Raw genomic sequence first — 20,875 nt, forward strand, 5'->3', positions numbered from 1 at the left:
AGAGGAGAAAAGCAGTAGGTTCAGAGGGGAAGAGCATTTATTCCAACATGTTTGCATGTAATTATTTCTACTGTTTTAAAGTCGATAAAGCCAGCACACTGTCTGCAGCCACTTTATAATTTCAACGAAAAGCAGTGACATAGAACAGCACACTGGTTCTCTGACATTAAGGACAATTGCCTTAAAAGTAAATGGTTTCCTTTCAATTTTCAGCCCTTAGTTTGGCCTTAGAGTGGTTTCAGCCCTCATCTAACAACTAAAATGTCAGCAGCTCAAGGCTGGCCACAGTTGTCCTTGTCTCTTCCACCGCAGCTGGGGATCAGCACAAACACAGCCACCCCCAAGCCTGACTCACTTCCTTCCAGAAAAGAGGGCTGACATTTACAGAGCCCCTACTCTGCCGGGCCCTCTGCCAGGGCTTTCGCATGAGATCTCATTCCATGTTTTTCTTTGTTTATATCCCGAGCTGGTGCAAAACAACATTTACTATATCTATGTTATCTAATTTAGCCAGGACGACTGCTTGACGTAGAGGTTATTATCAGAGTGTATTATCAAGAAACCTGAAGACCAGAGAGGTTAAGTCATTTGTCTGAGGTCACAGAGCTAATAAAAAACAAGATGTGGCATCAAATCCAGATCTGTCAGTATCCAAACTGCCTGCTCTGACCAGGTTACTTTCCTGGTTATTTTCCTAGGTTGTGACGCCTTGTCCCACTAGTTTTATGATGTGCAGATTGCCGGATTTAGAGTCTGATCAATCATGTTCTGGGAACCATTCTATGCACAGAGAATACAGCCATCAAAGACAGATTAGAAACAAAACAAAAAAACAACCTGGCCCCTGGAGCCCACATCCCAGGGTCATTACTAGTTTGCTACTTGGCTAGCTCGGTTCTCTTCAGCAGATGTTTACTGAGGATCGACTGAAAGGGCTTTGTTCTTCCTGTTGAAAATCAGGGAAGGAACTCCCACCACACCCCTTTTATTAGAGCATTTACTTTAGAAAACTCGTCACTGTGAGTTCTTTCTCTGTCGCTTTGAAATGTATGTAAGCTTTTCCAAAGCTAAATAAGCCTTTTGCCAGCTCTAGGTCCCAGGAAAGTCTTTCTCAAGGACCTGGGAACATTGCTTCGAAATGTAATCATCAAGGAAAATAAAGCCCCATCTCCCGGGTTCTGCAGGAAGGGAGGAGCCTAACTTCAGGGCCCCTTGTTTCAAGCTACAAACTACCTCCAGTTAAAAAGACGTGAGAAGTCTGTTTTCTTTCATACAAAGCTAATTCACTAAAGCAGATGGCCACCCCGCTTACCAGGTGAATTAGGATGAACAGAACAACAGTGCAATCCAGTCCTCCTCTGTGAGGACTAGTTATTGTTTGCTCATCTTGAGGACATGGACGTAATGGGTCATAGCTGCTTGACCATACGAAAGGGTGAGACTTCTGTCTTTGTAATCTTTTAGTGGAATTGCCTGTGATGCACACAATACTCTGGCTTAATGCTTATGCAAAAATGTAATTATTTTCCTTGTCTTCTACCTTTGTGGAGAGGTTTTTTGGTTTGGAGGAAAATTCTGTTTAGTTTTTAATTATATTTTCTCAACACCATCATGTACTAAGTGCACAATTTAACAGTTATTTAGAGGTTATGTTCATACCAGAGGCTGCTCTAAGGATGCTGGCTCTTGGGAATCCATCAAACAGGTAATTCTCTCGAAATGTCTACAAACTGTTGAGAACAGGGCCTAAACTTTCTCAAATTAAGTTTCCCATTCTCAGACTAAGACCTGTCCCTGAACTTTTGCATGTTGTTTCTCTGCCTACAAAACCTTTTCTCCCCACCCCGCCAAGAATGCCTGACAAATCACTGCCTAACCTTCCAATGCAACTAAAATCCTACCTCCTCCTCCAGGTGGCCCTCACAGGTGACCTGTCCTATGGCATTATTTTTCTTAAAATCATTTACTCTTCTCCTGACAATCTGTGATAGTTGTTATTAACTCAGACAGAACAGTAATTATGAGGACCACCCACAGTTACATGCATCCAACATTTCCTATGTGCTGGGCATCAGGCCTGGTGCTTTGTAAATGTTCCCATATGTAATTCTCACATCCTCTCTGTGAGATAAGCCACATGGTTCTTCTTTTACAGATGAGGGACCCCAGGTTCAGGAAAGTCAAATAAGTTGCCCAAGTCCAATAATTAGTAAGTGAAATTCACTCAGCTAGTAAGAGGCAGAACCAGGTTGAGGAACCACTGAGCTCTCACTGCTCCTGGTGGCCTTGGCCCCAGTCTGATTTTTCCAAGAGTCACCACCTTGTAGGTCTTTCTTCTCCAGCACAACATCAGGCCCTAGAAGGCATGGCCCATATCTGACCTAACTCTATACCTCCTGACTTGGAAGGGAGCTGTTCAAGGCCATGCTTGGTGAGAACCTTCCAGGATCGAGGCAGCTGTAGGTGAAAAGACTTCTCTCCTAAAGAGAGCATGGACTAAATGGCTTTGGGCTGCCTTCTGGGCAGAATGGGATTCCAGGACCTTTTCTGGCAGAGGAGGTATGACTCTGCCTCCCAGACTCGTGGGCTCCAAGTGGGGGCTTCTGCTCATTTAGTGTCTCCAGTCCTACAGCTCCCATTACATGACTGGTGCACATGTGGGTGAGAAGAAAACCATGTTTTTCTTGAAGGACAGAATAGTCAAACTGGAAGAGGCTTTAACATCTGACTCTGCAGAAAATTATGTTTCCAGAAAATCATGTTCTGATTACCATCTTGCTGCTTCTTCCTCTACATGGCTCATAATCAAAACAGCAGCCACTACCTCAGACCCTAACCCGTAGAGTCAGTGTCTACGCGGTCTGAAAGCTCTAGGTCAGAGCTCTGCAGTTGATGATGTCAGTGACCTCCCCAGACCCGGCAGCCAGAGGGAACAGTTGTAAATCTGCAAGACAAACCTTAGGGAAGCTGGTTTCCCAGAGGCTGGATCACAAGCTGCAAACAAGCAAATCAAACCTTCCTGGTGATGCATGTGACCCGTGACCACCCAGGACCTTTGGTTATAAATGGACATTGACAGTGGCCATAGATGCTCCATTATGAGTAGCATTTTCAATTTACAAATTCATCTTCGTACCCCCAGGTCTGGCAGAGATAAGTGAAATTCAACAGAAAGGACACGAAACAGTCCTCTGTTCCGTTTCCTGGAGATTGGCTTGGGATGAACCAAGAGCACAGAGACAGGTTTGAGCTTGAAGCCAAGAACCAAGGCAAGCCGGAGAGTGCTCTGCAACTCATTCTCCCAACAACAGGTGGTCCTAAGGGGAAGCTGTTACAGGATCATTACCAGAGGCAGCTTAGCTTTGCCCTCCTTGGGAGCTGTCCTTGGTGCTGGCACTGGAGGTAGCATTACTGGAGTCTAACAGCAGGCTACCTAGTGGGGCATAGTAGGGATCACCTTGGCTTACCACCCACTAGTTTCATAACACTAGCACTTAATCTTGCCAAACTCTAGTTCCCTAGTCTGTAAGGTGGAAATATCTCTGCCTCCTAGGATGATGCTGACCTTTGCAGGGGATAGTACTCAAAGCAGGTAAACTGGCCTTAGCTCTTAACACACCAGGTATCTCGCCTACTGACTGCGGCTCCCTGGGAGTTCATTCTGCAAGGCGAACCCTGAGAACTTCTCAAGGTCGCCATGGACTCCCAAGTGGAGAAGCAAACCCCTGTCTTTCAGATACAGCATTAATTTGTGTTCTTTCTCTGGATGGAAGCTTTCTTTGGCTTTCTCTTGATTATGTAAAGGAACAAACTCTCCCTTGAAAGGAATTATAGAAGAACAAAGGCAGAGCCATTGTCCCAAGACACCAGCACTTCAAGCAGGGCTGGGCTGATATAGAAAATAACTCCTACTTAGTGGAGGGAACTCCTTATCTGTTTAATTGATTTGCTTTTGTTTCTCTGAATAAAGGCCATTCCCTGGCAGGGGCAGCACCCAGCAGCCGGCAAGCTGACAGCAAAGACTGCATACTTAGGGCTCAGTTGAAATTCCCCACCTGCAGAATCCTTCAGCGAGGAGCTCAGCCACCACCTATGACCCCAGAAAGGGGCGGTAAGACTCAGTAAATAGCCCTGACGCAGCTACGCTTTGCTGCAGTCTCTTAACCTAATGCTGCCCCAGGGCAGAGTCTCTTGTTCAGCAACACTGAAACCTGATGCCCGCAGTTCCCGAAGCAGTGGTGTCGGGTTTGTCAAGACCCTATGAAACTTCAAAGTCTATCGGACAACAGCAAACGCTAGATGTGGTCACCCGCCAGCCAGGGCCTGGGTGACCTGGTGGTTCTCCACCCGGATACCCGACAGGTGGCTGTCACACTACAGTGCTTCTGTTTGCTTCCTTGCTTTTAACAATAGTGAGTGAGCTTTCTGATTTTAGAACCATCATTCCTTTACACTGGACGTCACTCGTCCTCAAACTCAGGTTACCCAGTGAGATGAGCAGAATAATTGTACACAGTTTTTATGAAGGCTCACTGACCTGTGGTCCAGCTATTCCTGGGGGCCCTGGGAGGCCTCTGGGACCAGCATCTCCCTGTAGCAGGAACAAAAGAGAAAAAACCCCAACAAGAATGAGTGTCTGGACCAGAACAGACTCAGACATAGAAAACAAACTATGGTTACCAACGGGGAAAGTGGGGCGGGGGATAAATTAGGAGTTTGGGATTAACAGATACACACTACATATAACATAGATAAACAACAAGGACCTACTGTACAGCACAGCGAAGTAGAGTTAATTTCTTGTAATAAGTTATAATGGAAAGGGATCTGAAAATGTATGTATGTATATGTATAACTGAATCGCTTTGCTGTACACCTGAAACTAACATTGTAAATCAACTACACTTCCACAAAAAAGAAGAATGCGTGTTTGGAGCCCACACCCAGAGTTATCAGCAAGCCACCCCCTTACACATCTAGTCACTGATTTCCCACTGAGATTTCCCTGTCCCCTCCCCACCCCCAGCGTGTGTGAGCTAAGGGGGCAGACGAGTGATGGCGACGGGAGCGCGGCTATGCGTTCATGGCCATGACCCACCGCTACCGTGCTAGCTGGCGTGCTAGCCAGTCCCCAAGACGACCCCAGTGACCTCTGCCCCCACAGCCACACCCCTGAGTAGAACCCTCCCCATGTACCAGCGAGGCAACTCTGGGGTCTCCAAGACGATGCAATGGTAAAACTGTCTCCTATTTTCTCCTTACCTTCTTCCCTTCTGCGCCTTCTCTCCCTGGCTTTCCTGGGAGACCTTTGTCCCCTTTAAAACCTGGCAGACCAGGGAGGCCCGGGGGGCCTGGAGGGCAGTCATTGCACACGTCCTGAAAGAAAGAGCAAGCACATGATACAGTTACTGGCAAAACAAACGTGGCCCAGAGCTCCTCCTCTCCAGACAGGAGGAAGCCAGCAAATGAGGAAAGAGCAAACAGGTGGATCGAGTCATTATCCAAATAGCTTGTGTCAAGCTTTGCGTTTTCCTCTTAGTCCTAAATTGGATTTCAGGGCCGATATATCTGGATTACTACCCCATTTCTCCCTACTTCTGGCCAAACGGCTGAAATACAGCCCAAGACAAAGATGTCAAAAGTGCATGTACCAGTATCTGCGAACATCTGAAGATACTCACAGTACAGGTTTAATGCAAACATTCAGCACTGTTTACAATAGCACGCCCTGTCCCTAAGGCTAGAGACAAAACAAAGCTGGGAGCTGCGTCCTCTGTCTCATGGGTTTGCCTAAGTGGTTCCTGAACAAAGCAGCAAGACAAAGAAAGCAACAGGTGCACGCCCTCAGGACTTCGCTGCCTGGCACATGCGAACCTCCCCAGGCCTGGCATTCCTCTCTGTCCACAGTGGGCATTTAACAAATGTTCCCTGGAAAGGAGCTTTGCTCTCCTTCTTTGAGGCAGGCAAGTCCCCAGAGTGAAGGTAAAGCTCTCAGCCCAGGGAAGAGTTTTCTAACTTGTCTGTGTCATCCCCAGATCTTACAGCTTGGAGCACAGCAAATACCAAATAAAACTCACGGGCTTGACCACACCCCTGCCTGTCTCACACCCCAGGGGCCTGGGTCGCTCCCTCCACGCCCTTCTCGCTAACCCTCCCTCTCTTCCTCCCCCACTCTCTCCTTTTGATGAAGGTTACGGCACTCAGAACAGTGTCAGCTCCTTCCCAGTGCACTTGGCTATTTCTATTCATTCATGTATTCACTCAGCCGCTCCCTCAGTGAAAGGGCATTTGCTTGCACAGCAACCACTCTGTCAGGCACCGTGCCTCTCCGCTTTGAGACCACAGGAGCACGCATCCTGTAGGCTCTTGGTCCCGCGGCACCCACGGACATGCAGCACACACACTGACAAGGGCCTCTGGGATGCTGCCCTGGAGCCACCTGCAGAGTGTCCTGTAGGACAAGGTGCACGTGTTCACATTCAGTGAGGTGAGCTTTCAGGCGACCTGGCATTCATCTTGGTGTCTAATGCAGGATAGACGGGCTTTTTCCATCAAAAAAGCAACTTTGAACAGTCTATCTTCCTTTGACAAGCTCATTCCTACTCAGTCTCTGAAGACTCTTTAGCTGTGTCCTACTCCAGGACGTCCCCCAAGAACTGGGGATGTGTTCTTGCTTCCACGGACCCAGGAATTCCCGCTATGGCACCATGTGACCCACTGTTGATGTGGTCTGTTTATAGCTCCATGCCCTCCCCACCAAGAAAAGGAAAGTGTGACTCTCCGAGAACTGACGTAGAGTCTTTATGCATCCAATTCAGAGCAAATAACCTTCTGCAGAGCATGAGTTCCGTCAGTGGGTGAGCCAGCCGACCCGACTGACCGACCACTGACCTGCTGGAATCCAAGGCCATCTTCCTTAGCAGGTGGTTCCAGAAGCTGGCTGAATTTTTAGGGGAAGGGTGAGGAGTATCAAATGGTTTCACTGCTGCCTTTTGTTTGGAGGCATGGCAGACGTGGGAGGAACTCACGTATCCCCAGACCTTCTCTTACAGCTCTTCAAAATGAGACACATCCACGACACGCAGCAGAGTGGACAGAGGCTGCACGGGAGCGGAGCTAGCCTGGTGGCTGCGGGAGCTTGGGCCACTGAGATTTTGTTGGATGTGCGGGACAGAGTGATGGGGAACCACCCTCTGCAGTGAGGTCCAGAGCACAAAGCGGCATATCTGAGTAACTCATCTCACTGGTTTCGACTCTCTCTTTTCAGCTTCCGGCATGGATAACTCTCAGGCTGACTGTGTCTTAGTCCCAGTTTCTGTGCAGGATTGTTCACTGAAGACCAGTGCAGCCCCACCGCAGCCCCCAGACTCACCAGCGAGGGGGCTGGGCTTAGCATACTGACCCGGCCCTGGAACCCAGCGAGCATAGGGCAAGGCCAGCCCCCTACTGCTGTCCTACCCACCCTCACTTGGGTGCCTATGCTCCTGGGGTCCCCAGTTCCTCTTGACCCTGGGCTGCCTGGAATGTCTTGAGACCAGTATTGGGGCCCAGGGCAGGCTGCCCTCAAATATCTCTCAATGGCATACTGATTATTTTGAATTAAAGTTACTCAAGAAACGGCCAATGCAGGCGGGACAGTGACCCTTCTCTCTGTCACCCTGAGAGCAGGAGATAAGTCTCTCATGTGAAACGCGCACTGCCCGCATTTGGAGGTGGGACACCTTCACTGCCAGAGACAGGGCATCCAGGGCCGAGAAGCCGGTGTAAACAAACCTCCTGATTCTAATTCACGGCCCCAAGCCCCAGCTCTGCTCAGATTCTTCACTGGTGAATCACCCGAAGCCTAAGCTTCTTTTCCCTGCCAATTCCTCACACACTGTTTCTTTGTCCAAAAAGTATAAAAGCTGCCAGTTTTGGCCACTTCTTAGGTCCTATTTCTAAGAGACCTCCACACGTGCATGAATTAAAACCTGTTGCTTTTTCTCCCACTAATCTGTCCTGTGCCACTTTTCTCATTAGTCCAGCCACAAGAGCCCCAGAGGGGGTGTAGGGGGAAAAACCCACTCTCCATCACTAGACCCGGTTCTGCTTCCAACCAGGTGGGCTTGCTCAGACCACACGGAAGCCTCTGCCACTCGGGCCCACGGCTTCACCTCTCCCAGCCGTGGCCTCCTCACGTGTGAGGGCAGAGAATGAGTAACGAGGGCTGCCCGCCTGCTGCCGAGCCGAGCCCCCGGTGGGAGCACGAGTGTCTGCCGCTCCGTGAGTCACTGTGGGTTCAGCCGCTGTTTCCCTCCAAGTCTGTCCCTTTGTCGCACCTGCACATCAGATGCCCTTGCTCCTCAGCACTGACCCCCACCCCTTCCATGTCACCGGGTCACGTCAGGCAGGCCACTTAGTCCCCACTAGTCTATTTCTACACCAGCTGACAAGGCTCATTCTCCGACCTTAGGGTACAGTCGTGGAGTTTAAACGGAGCAGGCCTGTGACGCGTCTAGCACGTTGCCAGGTCCCCTATGCGTAATCTGCAGATGCAACCCCTCTCGCCCCCACCCCCTGCCCTTTGTCTGCGGCGTTCTCAGCAAACCTGGCCGGCCGTGTCATTGTGTGTGGTGCGGTACAGCACACCAAGCAAGCGCTCCTAAAATGCTTATAACGGGAGGAACTGCAGTCTCTGCCACGTGGGAGAAAACCACCGCTGCTTCTCAGGCGCGGAAATCACCTCCCGATCACCTGACCCAAGCTCCTGCCGGACTCCTGCCCCCTCACTGCACACTCTTGCCAAAGGGCTGTGGAGCCTGCATTTCAAACCTCTGGGTAACAGACAAGGAACTCGCTACTGCCTGCACATCATCAGGGAGCTGTCAGGAAGCTCAGACTCAGGCAGAGATGAAGGTGGATGGCAGAGGGGATAAGCACAAGGGTTTGGAGTTGGTCTCACTGGGTTTGAGACTCGGGTCTGCCACCGTCCAGCTCTGTTACCTTCAACAAGTGACTGGCCCACCTGTGCCCAACCTCCTGCTCTGTCAAATGTGGCTAGTAACAGCACCTGCCCACTGGGGTGTCTGTGGCGATCGGATGAAATAATATTTATCCTAGGGAATCATCTCACGGGGAAGCCCTGAGGATGGCCTCCCTGGGCACAGCTCCAGCTGCGCAAGTTCCTTAAAGATGAACTTCCTACCCAGGCAGTTTTCCAACTCTCAGAATGGGGTAAATGTTCTGTAGTAAAGGATGCATCCTCAGCAAGGGAGGGGCCTGTCCACAGCCACCTGGACCAGACCATCAGCTTTAACCCACATCATCAACATGGCAACAGGTGATTACACAACAGGGAGCTATGGCAGTTCTCTGCAGACCTGGGCAAACCCACATGGCCCAGGCACCTGTCTACAGGGTTTCCAGGCAAAGCACACTCCACAGGACCAAGGAATTCCAGGCACTGCCCTGAACGTAGGCGCTCACATGACCTCTGTGGTTCCTGGCTGCTCCGATGAACACAGCTGCATCCTTTAGCAGGTAAGAAGTATTGATACGACTAAGTGCCCTTCTCAGGGCTGCAGCCATGAAGAATGGTCTTAACCCATGCAGGACTCACTCCTGTCATCACTGCCCTGAAGACTGGGACACCCTGAGTTGAAATCCTTCGGTGGGGGCAAAGGGGCTGATGCAAACCCAGTGCCTTTCAATGGGGCGGAAATTAAGAAAAAATTATCAAGGCTATAAAAGCCTGTAATAAATAAGGCTTAAATCAATAGATAATGATTTCTTGCCATGTCCTAGTTGTGAAAGAAAAACCAAACCTCCCTCTTGTCAATAACAATCAGGAAAGACTGCCCTACTGCTACACATCTTGAATACAAAGTATGATTTTGCATCAGGGCAGCTCGATGTGCAGAGGATCACACATCCGGCTTCTGAGGAGCTTTTCTTCTCCCTTTTCTTCTCCTCCCTTGTTTTCATGCAAGAACCAGATGTTTTCTGACATCACCCAAGTGGTCTTCAGAATACAGGAAGTGAGGAAGGGGCTGATCACACAAAATTCAGTGCCAAGCTTCACCCAGAGTTAAGACAAAGGCTGGAAACAGAGGCAGCAAAAGGGTCCTCCACACCCGCAGCAGCAGGACTGCTCCTCCTGGAACACGAGTCTTCTCCTGTCTCCGTCGGGCTCACAGCCTCTTCCGGGTCTCCTCCATTTAAGATCCGAGGTCCTCGGCCAGGGTCCCAGGCACCCAGCTTTCTCTGCCCTGTCTCAGCAGAGTCACGCTCAGCTCAGGGCGTCTGCTGCTCGTGGAAAGTGCACGTGGTTCTGAAAATGAGCTGACTCTGCACTCAGATCTGAACTCACCCCAGCCACAGGCTCCAGCCCCCTGCGCCTGCGCTCCGGACCTCATGCCAGCAGGCCCCCCACCCAACCTGGCTGACCCTGCCCACGCCCCTCTCTTGAGAGCTTGAGGAGGCAGTCCTGTGGGGGGCCAGGTCAGCCACTGGAATCAGTGGGGCGTGGATTCCACTCCCAGAAAGTCACTGACCCTCATAGTGTCTCAGGTTTCCAACAAGTAAAACAAAAACACAAATAGTACCAGTATCAGAGAGTAACTGTGGACAGTAAGAGACACGCATGGAGTGTTTAGCACAGCCCTGTCCAGAAGGACCTTCTGTGACGACAGAAATCCTCTGTATCTGCACTGTCCTGTAAAACAGCCACTAGCCACGTGCGGTGATTAAGTACGTGGAATGCGACTAGTGTGACTGAGGACTGGAACTGTTCATTGCACTTAATTTGAATTATCTTAAATTTAAATTGACACACGTGGCCAGTGGCTGCTGCCCTGGACAGTGCATTTAGCCCATCGCTGACACATGGTGAGGTCTCAGCCAATGTTGCTATTACTGTTAATATTCTTAACACAGTGGTTCAGACACAGAAAAGAGCACGTTACTGAAATCCCCAATCCCCCCATGACCAGTTTCACAACGCATGCACATTTATTTTATTTTACCTTAACCAAGAGATTTACGTCCCCTGGAGACAGTAGCGGAGAGGGTCCCTGTCAAAGAAAAATAAATACATACAGACATACACACATGCCCACACTCTGTGTACCCTGTGCTCCTCCAGGCAGTGTGCGGCCTTCACAGCGCAAGCTGTGCCACGTGACGTGGCCACGCCATGCACAGGATGCAAGCAGCCCGGTCCACACCCCACGCCGGGGAGCCACGGGAAGACTCCGCTGAGCCAGCGACTGCACAGACTGCTAGTCCTAACTGAGTCTAGCTAACATCAGCCTTTCTGGTCCCCAGGCTCCCTGCACTGGTCCCTTCTCTTCTCCTGGTGGTCCCTCCTCCACACTGCCCTCTACACCAACAGGTCCTATGGGTACTGTAGAAGACAAAGGGGGCTGACTCTCCTGTATTCCCCAGATGGGTAACAGCTGTCACTATCAGTCATTCACAATCTAGTATGAATTTCAAGTAACTTCTTTAGCTGTCCCAGGTAAAACAGCATTTTGAACTTCATTCGTTACTACGAGTTAGAAGTCTCTAACTTCAGGAAGATTTCAGAAGTCAGGCGTAATCACAAAGCCTCTGAAGGTGTGCAGGGTCTGCAGGTCACTGAATTCACGTTCACAACGGTGAGCTGGGATGTGGTACATCATGACTAGGGCCAGCCTGGAGCCCAAGATGGAGTGGAGGCTGGGTTCACACTGGGGTTTAAGGGACACAAGGCTGGGAAGGAAAATGGAAATTAAAAGGCAAACCCTAAAGGGAAGAAAGGATTCTCAGAAGAACTGGAGACTGGTGTGCTACTTTGCAAACTTCTAAATTTTGCACTGGAAAAGGAGTCCCGGAGAACCCGTTCTCCAGAGGGAAGGGGTCGACGTTCCTCTAGAATGGGGGAGCCGGTGGCCACAATTGACTGCTGGTGGCTGATTTCTTCTGAATAAATCTGAGTTCCGGTTAATGAAGTATGAGTCCAGTCTAGCGCCTTACGGAGGCTGAAACCAAGACTGTTTTCCTGGCTGCCTCCTCTCCTGACCCCACAGGGCTCCTGCCACATCCTGCGGCTAAAGAGAGCCATGTGACAGCGGCATCGGGTATGTTTGCGCAGGATAACTTGGCAGAGGCTGGGTGTATGTCTGTTTGCTCAAGTGTTCGACCAACCCCCCAGACTACCGCAAGGGTAGGAGGCCCGGGAGAGGCCGGGGCTGGAGTCGGGTCTGGACGTGCTGAAGGGACGACCAGCCCTGCAGGGAGAGCTCACTTAGGTCACAACTGCTGAAGACGAAACCGAGAGTGTCCTCAGTTACCTGAGACTGACCCTCGGGAGGAAGGCCAACCTGTGCAATGCTGATCGATAAGAACTTTAAAAGGGGGCGGAGGGGTTTCCTTCTGAAGTTTTTTATTTTCCCTGGGAAGTTAGTAACACGAGTCATACAGTCCAAACTGGGACACTTTTCACAGTGCTGGCACTGTGTTCTTTGGGACATTTTTATGTTGTCACGTAAGCCCTTTGCATAATTAGAGGAGTGAGCAGCAGGGCTGGATGTCAGTTTCAAAAGGAGAGAGAACGAGGAGTGAATTTTCCATCTAGGTGCAGCGTGGCCTTGGAGATAATTTAATTAATGTCTTGTGGTGACCCCCTTCTGTAGGCCCCACAAGATAGGTCTGGATACACAGGAGCAAGGCAGGTGCGGGGATGGTGGCCTTCTGAATGTGGACGCAGGATGCAGAGCGGAGTGCTGTGCTCGCCTCTGAGGAGCGGGCCCCACCTGGCGGGTTGATGCTGAGCGCAGGGAAGCAGCAGCGGGAAGTGCTGGGGTGCAGAAGGCTGCGCCCGCACTCTGCTGGCTCCTCCTCCCCTCCCGGGTGCCGCCAGCTGCCCAGAGCACCAGCCGGAAAGGCTGGGGAGGTCACACAGCCCACGACGGACTGACACGGAGGTGAACAGGGGTGGCCTCTTGACTCAAGATGGGCCAGTTGTGTGGTGCCGTCCACACCCGAGCTCCCCATGGGATCAGGCTGAGGGCAGATTCACGCTGAACCCACATCCTTGACTACCTTTCCACTACCCGGTCCTGCTTTCTCCAACCCCGGCAGGTCTCCCCTGGCTCACTCGCTGGCATGGGAATCCCCACCAGAGGCTGTGCTTCTGGAGAACCAAGTCCAGCAGGGGGGCTCCTGGCGCGGGAATTCTCTGGGCGCAGGGCTGGAGAAACACTCTGGGCCCCCATCTCCACTGAGGGGTGATGGCTGCAGGAAGGGGTAACTCAGCAGGCCCGGGCTGCCCAAACCCTGCCCATGCCAAACAAAGGCTCGGCCCTTGCTGGCTCCTAACGAATGCCCTGCCTGAGAAGAGTGCCTCTGTTCGCCAGGGTCTTGGGCCAGGCAGATGGCTTATGCTAACGACCAGATCTACGGCGGGGGCCTGGGCCATGGGGTATCAGTCTGGCCCCTGGGAGGGCTGGAGACAGAGACCAAGGCCAGCCGTGCGGGCTCACTGCGTCTATGTGACCTGCACACCAAGGTTTGGGGGAGCGACCCTCAGTGGCGACACTTGGTGCTTTCCAGAGCACTCGTCACCCACGTGCCTCTGCTGACACGTGGGTGCCGGGAGGAGCGAGGGCTGCCCACGCCGGCTCCCTGGGGGAGAGGCCTCGTCGCTCAGGGACGCTGCCCTAAGCATCTCGCCCCTGTGCTGACCTTCACCTGCGTCCTTTCTCTGTGATAAACCACAGTCCCGATTGGAGGCACTCTCCTGAGTCCTGGAGTCCTCCTGGTGAGTCAGAGAGCCTGAGGGGAGTCTTGGGACCCCTGAAAACACGACTCATCCGATAAGTGAGATGAGAGACCCTGAGGGCTCCCCTGTCGTCCCTGGGACCATCTGGGGTGTGTGTGTGTGCAGTGAATTTGAAGGTGGTCAAAAACAGACCTCCTCTCTGTCTGTCTCTACTTCTCTCAGTCTGCTCTGCCGGTGACCAGCTGTCAGACGTCACGGTTAGTCCACGCTGCCAGCTGGACGCTGCTGGCTTAATTCTCTTGGCAGGGGTGTCAGGGTCTAGACTCGGCAGGAGTTGTTTGAACCCTCTTCAGCCTCTGGCCTGAACCTTCCTCTTCCAGCCGCTGCACCAGGGCCTTGCACTTGGGTAACGAGGTTAATTCGGTGAGGTTAATTCGGCTGCTGTAAATCTGACTCCACAGAAGAGGAGGAGGGTGTGTGTAAGCTGTCCCTACCCTCCAGCAGGACTTTTCACTCCTCCCGCTAGAAGGCCTTCAGGGAACGGTCTCAGGACCCTTCGAGGAGGACCAGGCTGCCCCTTGGGGTCTCTGCTGTGCCCCGCGGCCTGGGCCCCAAAGGCGGAGACGCTCAAGCCCTCAGGGGCCCCATGCCTTGGGTCCTTGTCTGCAACTTGCAGCGGCCAGGCTCACAGAGGAGCCGATGGCCTCTCAGATCCATCTTGAGGTGAAGATTCTGCATAATGGTTTCTGAAATCAGCCTTGAGGCCTGAGCCTCCCGCGTCGTGACTGCCACTGTCTCTCCCACCTCGGGTAGCACCTTTCAGTGGACTCGTCTCTCCTGTATCCTCACGCTGCCTCCTCGCTCACCCAGACTTGTTCCTCTTCACCATCCCTCCCCTGGAGGGCCACCCTGTGCCTGGTTCCTCGGCGGAGCCTTTGGGGCTTCTCTGGCGTTGCTGAGTTAACTGGGGTGGGGGTGGGCGTTCCTAGAAGGTGACTCTACAGCGCACGAGGAACCGCGGGCTGGTGTGCGGCCCCACGGCCCGGGACCAGACTCTCAGGGCTGTCCGTTTCTGCTCAGCCTGTCACAGCGTCGCTGCTCTCACAGGGAGAGAGAAAAGAACATCTCTTATACTACAAAGGGGGGAAACCAAGAGGTACTGACATTACTGAACTAAAGGGCAGGACAAGGACTGGTCGGGACCTTGCCACGAACACTGCTACTGCCCGTCTGCTCACCCCAAACCACCGTCCTTCCTTCTCTGTCCTCCCCCAGGCCCCGGAGGCTGCACCCTGGGGACGTATCATGAGGCTCACCTGCCTGCTGCCCGCCCCACAGGCGAGCTGGACCAATGAGATGCACAGCAGGAAATTGGGGAGGGAGGGTACGGGGGGTGGGGGTGGGCGGTGGCCAGGCATCCTGTGGTGGCTCTGAACCCACAACCACAGCTCCTATCTGGCAGCCCCTTCCCCCCACCCTCTCCCTCTGCTCTGAAGATAAGAAGCAGGTGGCGTTGGCGTCTCTGTGGTTTATCTCTGAGCATCACAGCATCTCTGACTAGTGCCCTCTGCCCGCAGCTTTGTAAAAAGCCCCCTTTTTAAAGTCTCTGGGACCATCCGAGTTGTATTTTACTCTGGCTGGGTCCCTGACTGATGGTCAACATTCATCCAGAACAGTTAGATGACATACTGGTTTGCCAGGAGGCCCTCTCTCTCCTGGACTTCCTGGTACACCCTAAGAGAAGAAAGAAAGAAAACATTAACTGTGCTAAGCACATAATGCTGATCCGCTCTGCCCACCCCTTCTCCCAGCATCTACATCTGTAACTCAGGGGAAAAAACAACCCAACCGTGAAGACTGGCACCAGTAACAATTCACGGGTTCCAGTCTCAGCCGAATACCCAAGGCTTCTCAGGAAATACTTAACTGTGGCAAATGTTCCAAACAGTAAGCTACTTCCCTTATCAGCTCCTACCCAAAACACGAAGCCAGAAACGACTCATGCGCGGACACACATTCATCTCAAATTCCTCCATCCTTTCCCAAACACAAGTGGAAGGAGTGGCTTTGAAAGAGGAGGGTTCTGCTGAACTGGCTGTAAGAATGTAGCCCTGCGAGTGGGGCAGGTAAAGTCAAGCACTTGGGGGCGGGATTTAGAGGGCAACATTCTTCTCTGAAACAGAACCTAAGGAAGGGAAGGGGAGGACAGTTCGTTGTTCCTACTTATGTGAAGCCGAACGACAGAGATGGAAAGATGGAGGATGACGCAGCAAGTACCACTGCTTAGCGGCGCCAGACGTCTTTGCTCCATGAGGACTCGTGGTCGTCGTTTAACCGTTTCAGGGAGTCTGTATGGAGCAACTTCTATGTACCTGCCACTCTGTGAAGCATCAAGGACCTACAGATGCCTGAGACACTTGGTTCCTACCTTCTAGAGCTCAGATCTAACTGAATAAAAGTCAGGCCATAAAGATGAGAGGTGATTAACACTGTCACAAAGTGGGGAGACACACGTCCTCAGTGAGCATCAGGTGAGTGTGCGGAGCTCCCTTGAAGGGAGAAGCCCTTACAGGGATGGGTCGGGAACAAGTCCATGGAGAAGCTGGTGCCTGATTTGAGCAGAACTGACCAGCTAGGTATGTAAGAACATTGACAAGATGACAGGAGACAGTGATGGGGTACCCGGGAGCTTACAGGTTTCTGAAAGCATAACATAAAAGCAAAAGAAGTGAAACAAGGCAATACAAGATTGTAAGTCACAACGAACAGAAAATCAAAACATAAACAGCGTCCACGAGAAAGGGGCAGGGGTTAGTGGGGCAGGACAGCTCCTCCCGGGGCGTCCTGGTTCCAGGAGGCCAGAGACAGCGGAGGGGCTCCCGGGGGGTCTGGAGGACCTGGACTGGGCCTGCACTGCCGCCTTTACTCACATCCTGGCCGGCTGGTCCCTGGGGGCCTGGGAATCCAGGGGGGCCTCGAGATCCCTGAAGAAAAAGAGAAGATGACATCCCCCCCATCAGTGTAAGCAAAACAAGTGCCGCCTTCCCTGGGGGGGCTCTCCTTGCACAGACGGCCTGCTGCTCTGGGGAAGCTGATGTAACGCATGTGCCAGGGAGCAGGTGGCTCAGAGTCACACACTTTACTGCGCATGTGCAGGTGGACACACCAAGTACACCCGGAGGACGCTCTGGAAAGCCCTCCCTGTGAGCCGGACGGCCCAGGCCGCTTTCTGGAGTGGAGAGGCAGCTCCTGCAGCGAAATGGGCCTGAGCCCCGGTCCTGCCCACTCCCCTGCGCAGTGTGGATAACCGGCCCCCGGGGCAGGGGGCCAGCCCAGCACAGAGCTCAGCACTCAGCTGACAGTGATTATTTTTTATAAGAAAATCATTCCCATTCTGCTGAAAATTTCCAGACAGTACCAGAAATTGGCACACATCATCTCATGAAGAATCTCACTTCCTGGGGCACTTCCCTGCCTCTTCCCCCCCGCCTTCCAGGCTAAGGGAGCCCTCCCCTGCTCGTGGCTATGCGGCTGGGGTGGGGAAGCCAGGATGCACAGTTAGCTCCTCGGGCAGGTTGATTACCTTCCTTAAACCACGGCTGCCCGTCTGGAAGCAGAGATGGCGGGGAGCAAAGGCAGCCTCCGCCCGCCCAGCACCACACACGCTCCCGGCCCTGGGAGACCCCGCCAGCCCATAGGTCAGGGCTCACATTTTGGAGACTTTGCCCGGTTTCATGATAGGGATTTTTTTGAAACTCTTCTGCCTTCTGGCCACTCCAGTTTAAAACCGCTTTCATTAGAACATAATTTCTGCCCTCAAAACCCAGCCCCGTATTTAAATCATACTGTACCGGAGGCCCTTTCTCTCCTGGTGGTCCGGAGGGGCCCTAGAAACAAACACACAGGTGAGCAAGCGAAGCCGGAGGGGGCACTTACTTAAACGTGCCGCGGTGCTTATTCCTGAGCTTGGTCTCTAACTGTCCTAAAAGGAATAGCTGACTTCCTCCCACCTTTAAGCCACAGGGTCACACCCTCCCACCACCACCACTCCATGCTGCACATGGAGATCTCACTGGAACCTTCTTCATTTGCCCCTGAACTGGTGCCACCCCCTCCTGGCACGCACTGGGCCCGTGTCTAGCTCTGGGCCCCAGCATCCCAACATCCTCATGCTGTATTCCTGCTCAGGATGGGGGGGGGGGGCACATTCAGGACCAGACTCCTTGGGTGGCCTGCTTGCCCGATGCTGCACGGTGTCCCTCCTCACTCCTGCACGTGGCTCACACATGCATGCACACACACACAGATATGGATCTGTCATCCTTCAAGTGTGACCAGCCTACGATTCGGCTTCCGGATTTTGCGCTTCAGATGCGTTCCTTCTTGTGGCATTAGTGTTACAGTTCCAGGTCCTGCAGTGAGAGGACTGTCCCTGCCCTGAGCCTTTGCTACACTGTGCTCTGCCTCTCTGCCTGGTCACATCTAGTTCTCAATTTAGATGTCAGCACCCCAGGAAAGCCTTCCCTGGCCTCCCTCAGGAGGCTCGTTAGAAGCGGTCCCTAGCCCCCGGGTGCACCCTGTCTAGGACGGACCACCCAGTGTTCCTGGCCCATCTGTGCCCTCTGCTGAATGGACCACACCCTGCCTTGGGGGCACTCAGCTCCGTGCTCACGCGCTCCCTCCAGTCCTCAGCAGCCCCCGTGCGTGCGTCGTCCGGACACAGCAGAGCACAGCAAACGGACGGCGCTCCACTAAACTTACAATTGGACGGTATGAAGAGAACTTGAAAATCACTTATTATCACCCTTCCTTTTCACTGATGGTCAAACAAGGGCCTGAAGGAGACAAAGGACCTGCCCAAGCCACACCGGAGTCACTCGCCAGGGGGGTCAGCCCCACCACCAGCTCGCAGTCCAGTGCATCTGTGTGCCCCTGCGGCAGGGCCCATGAGAACTCCCGAGGGCGTCCCAAGAGGGAGGAGAGATTTCAGACCAAGACACAGGCTTCCGGCAGTGCGACAGACCAGGGCACCTAAAAGCCTGCCCGTCTCATGTGTCCCAGAGCTGCCTGACAGAATAAAACAAGCATTTTAAGTGCACAGCTGACCACTCAAGAAGGTAGGGGACACCTCCCGAGGCCTAAGCCAAGCAGGTAAGAAAATGGACTCAGAACCCCCCTGGGGTCCACATGACTCACACGACCCTTCTCCCCGTTAGTTCCCACTGCTCTGTCAAGTCGTAGGCCAGCGGGATGCAGGGGCCAGCGCGCACACGTCCGAATTCCGTTCCTTTCGCAGTCGTTCCTTACCAAGACTGCACACTTATCCCCAAGGACGCGGCAGAGCGATGGTCTGTTGCTGGCACCTCCTGTTTCCAAATTAAACCCAACGATCCATCTCCAGGGTTTAATTGTTTCATTAGACTGAACTCCGAATCCCCCTCTTATGTCATTTGATATAAAATCCACAGGTAAAGGGTGGGTTTTGCTGTCAAAAAAGTCTTCCTATCAAATCTTAGCTTTGTCAGTTATCGGCTGTTTGACTCGGTCTCTCCGCACTTCCGTCTGCCCGATCCTGACACAGAGCTGGTGAGCCCCTCGCTTCATGTGATCAGAACTAAGAGGACACACCTAAGGAGAGAACCAGCCCAGAGCCTGGCCCGTGAGAGGCGCTCCTGCGGCCAGTTGCTGGTATACTTTTAGGAGACAGAGAAGTGTATTGCGGAGGAGGGGTCGCAGGGTGGCTTCCCGATCGATGCCCTTCCTAAATCTGAAGCCTGGGCGTGTCTTCAAGACTAACAACCCTCTGTTCCAAGATTACACCCTCTGATGGGGTTGCTCAGGAGTCGCATTACCTAAAACATGTATTTTGGTCTTTGATACCATTTTCCACTAAAATGAACTACAACTCCTTGGAGAGACGACTGACCCCAGATCTGGGCGAGGAACAGAAACAAATCGGGACATCCTGTCCTTCCACAGAGCAAGGACACCATCAGCGGCTGCTGGGCTGGTGTCAGAAACACTTCGGGTCAACTTGCATGGGCTCCCGTTTGCCTAAAATACGACAATCTGAGCATCAAAAGGAAGAACACCTGCAACATGAAATCAGATCAAATGTGTTTAAATCCAGGAGTTTGAAACGATTGACAGAAAACAAAACTGCCTCATCCATCATCTTTGCAAGATGCCATCTTTGTAAGATTTTCAAGTCGTTACTTGAAAATAATCAAAAAGCAAAGACCAGCTCTTCTATTCTGCCTTCCACGCGAACTGTCCCACTGGGTATCCAAATCCAAACGAGGGAGCGTCTTTTCTGTATAGAAATATTCTAACTAATACATAAAAAGGAACCGATTGAACCAGAACAGCATCAATTTGCAAGTCTTGATGCGCTAAGCGATCTAAGCTCTGGACATCGAAGGGTGTGAACTTCACAACAAGAGCCCCCCAGACATCCTGTGCTTCCTGTGGAAGAACACACCCCCTGTGAAGTCCTGCCAAAGAGATCAAACCTGAGTCATCGAGCCTTGAGGCCCACGTACGGATGGGTAAGAAACACAGGGACACAGCATCGGGCTAAACTGGTCCATGAGCTAAGTCCAGACTGTGGGAAGCTCTGTGAGACCACACAATAAAATAAGTCTTCTTTTGTCAATTAAAGAACTGCAGTTTATATTGAGAGAAATTTAAAAGTTGACCCCCTCGCCCCATAACTCCCACGGACAGCTATCTGAAAACACAGTGCATTTTATCCCCACGTCTTTTTCCTGAAGGGCACAGGGTACCAGTCTCTGTGCTGGGCTCTGGGGTGGCTTAGCCGCATGAGCCAGGCCCACTGTCTGAGCCCCCTCTTCTGTGAGCCGGAGATGATGCCAGCACAAGCTCGCAGGACCCCACGGAGGGTGAGCCAGGGCACGTCGGGCCTCGCAGGGGCCTGGAGGGCGCGTACGGCGCTCAGTGTGCCTCAGGAACTGTTACTAGGAGCAACCAAAGGCCGTGCTGAGATAGAGAGTTTCCAACCAGAAGTGAGAGTAGGAACTTATTTAAAATCCTTTTTCTTTCCATCAGCAGAAGAATCCCGGGACTAAAAACCACGGTGGGGATACTGAGCTGCTGGTTATACACGGAGCCCTG

The 20,875-nt window shown here is 52.4% G+C and overlaps 1 protein-coding gene across 4 annotated transcripts in view; it reads right to left on the bottom strand.

Moving 5' to 3' along the window:
• The window catches only part of COL22A1 (collagen type XXII alpha 1 chain), a 213,899-nt gene that overhangs the window by 40,712 nt on the left and 152,312 nt on the right, over positions 1-20,875 (bottom strand). For all 4 annotated transcript variants that reach the window (XR_012502318.1, XM_074353139.1, XM_074353140.1 and 1 more), the window contains 6 exons: positions 17,593-17,628; positions 16,672-16,725; positions 15,431-15,475; positions 11,004-11,051; positions 5,263-5,376; positions 4,538-4,591 (listed from right to left, as the gene is read on the bottom strand). Coding sequence is in view for 3 of the 4 variants with exons in the window: in XM_074353139.1 (XP_074209240.1) it covers positions 4,538-4,591; positions 5,263-5,376; positions 11,004-11,051; positions 15,431-15,475; positions 16,672-16,725; positions 17,593-17,628 (351 nt within the window). In the remaining variant the exon portion in view is untranslated. The remainder of the gene's footprint in view (positions 1-4,537; positions 4,592-5,262; positions 5,377-11,003; positions 11,052-15,430; positions 15,476-16,671; positions 16,726-17,592; positions 17,629-20,875) is intronic.

Source organism: Camelus bactrianus, chromosome 25 (assembly GCF_048773025.1).
Source record: "Camelus bactrianus isolate YW-2024 breed Bactrian camel chromosome 25, ASM4877302v1, whole genome shotgun sequence".
Classification (NCBI taxonomy): domain Eukaryota; kingdom Metazoa; phylum Chordata; class Mammalia; order Artiodactyla; family Camelidae; genus Camelus; species Camelus bactrianus.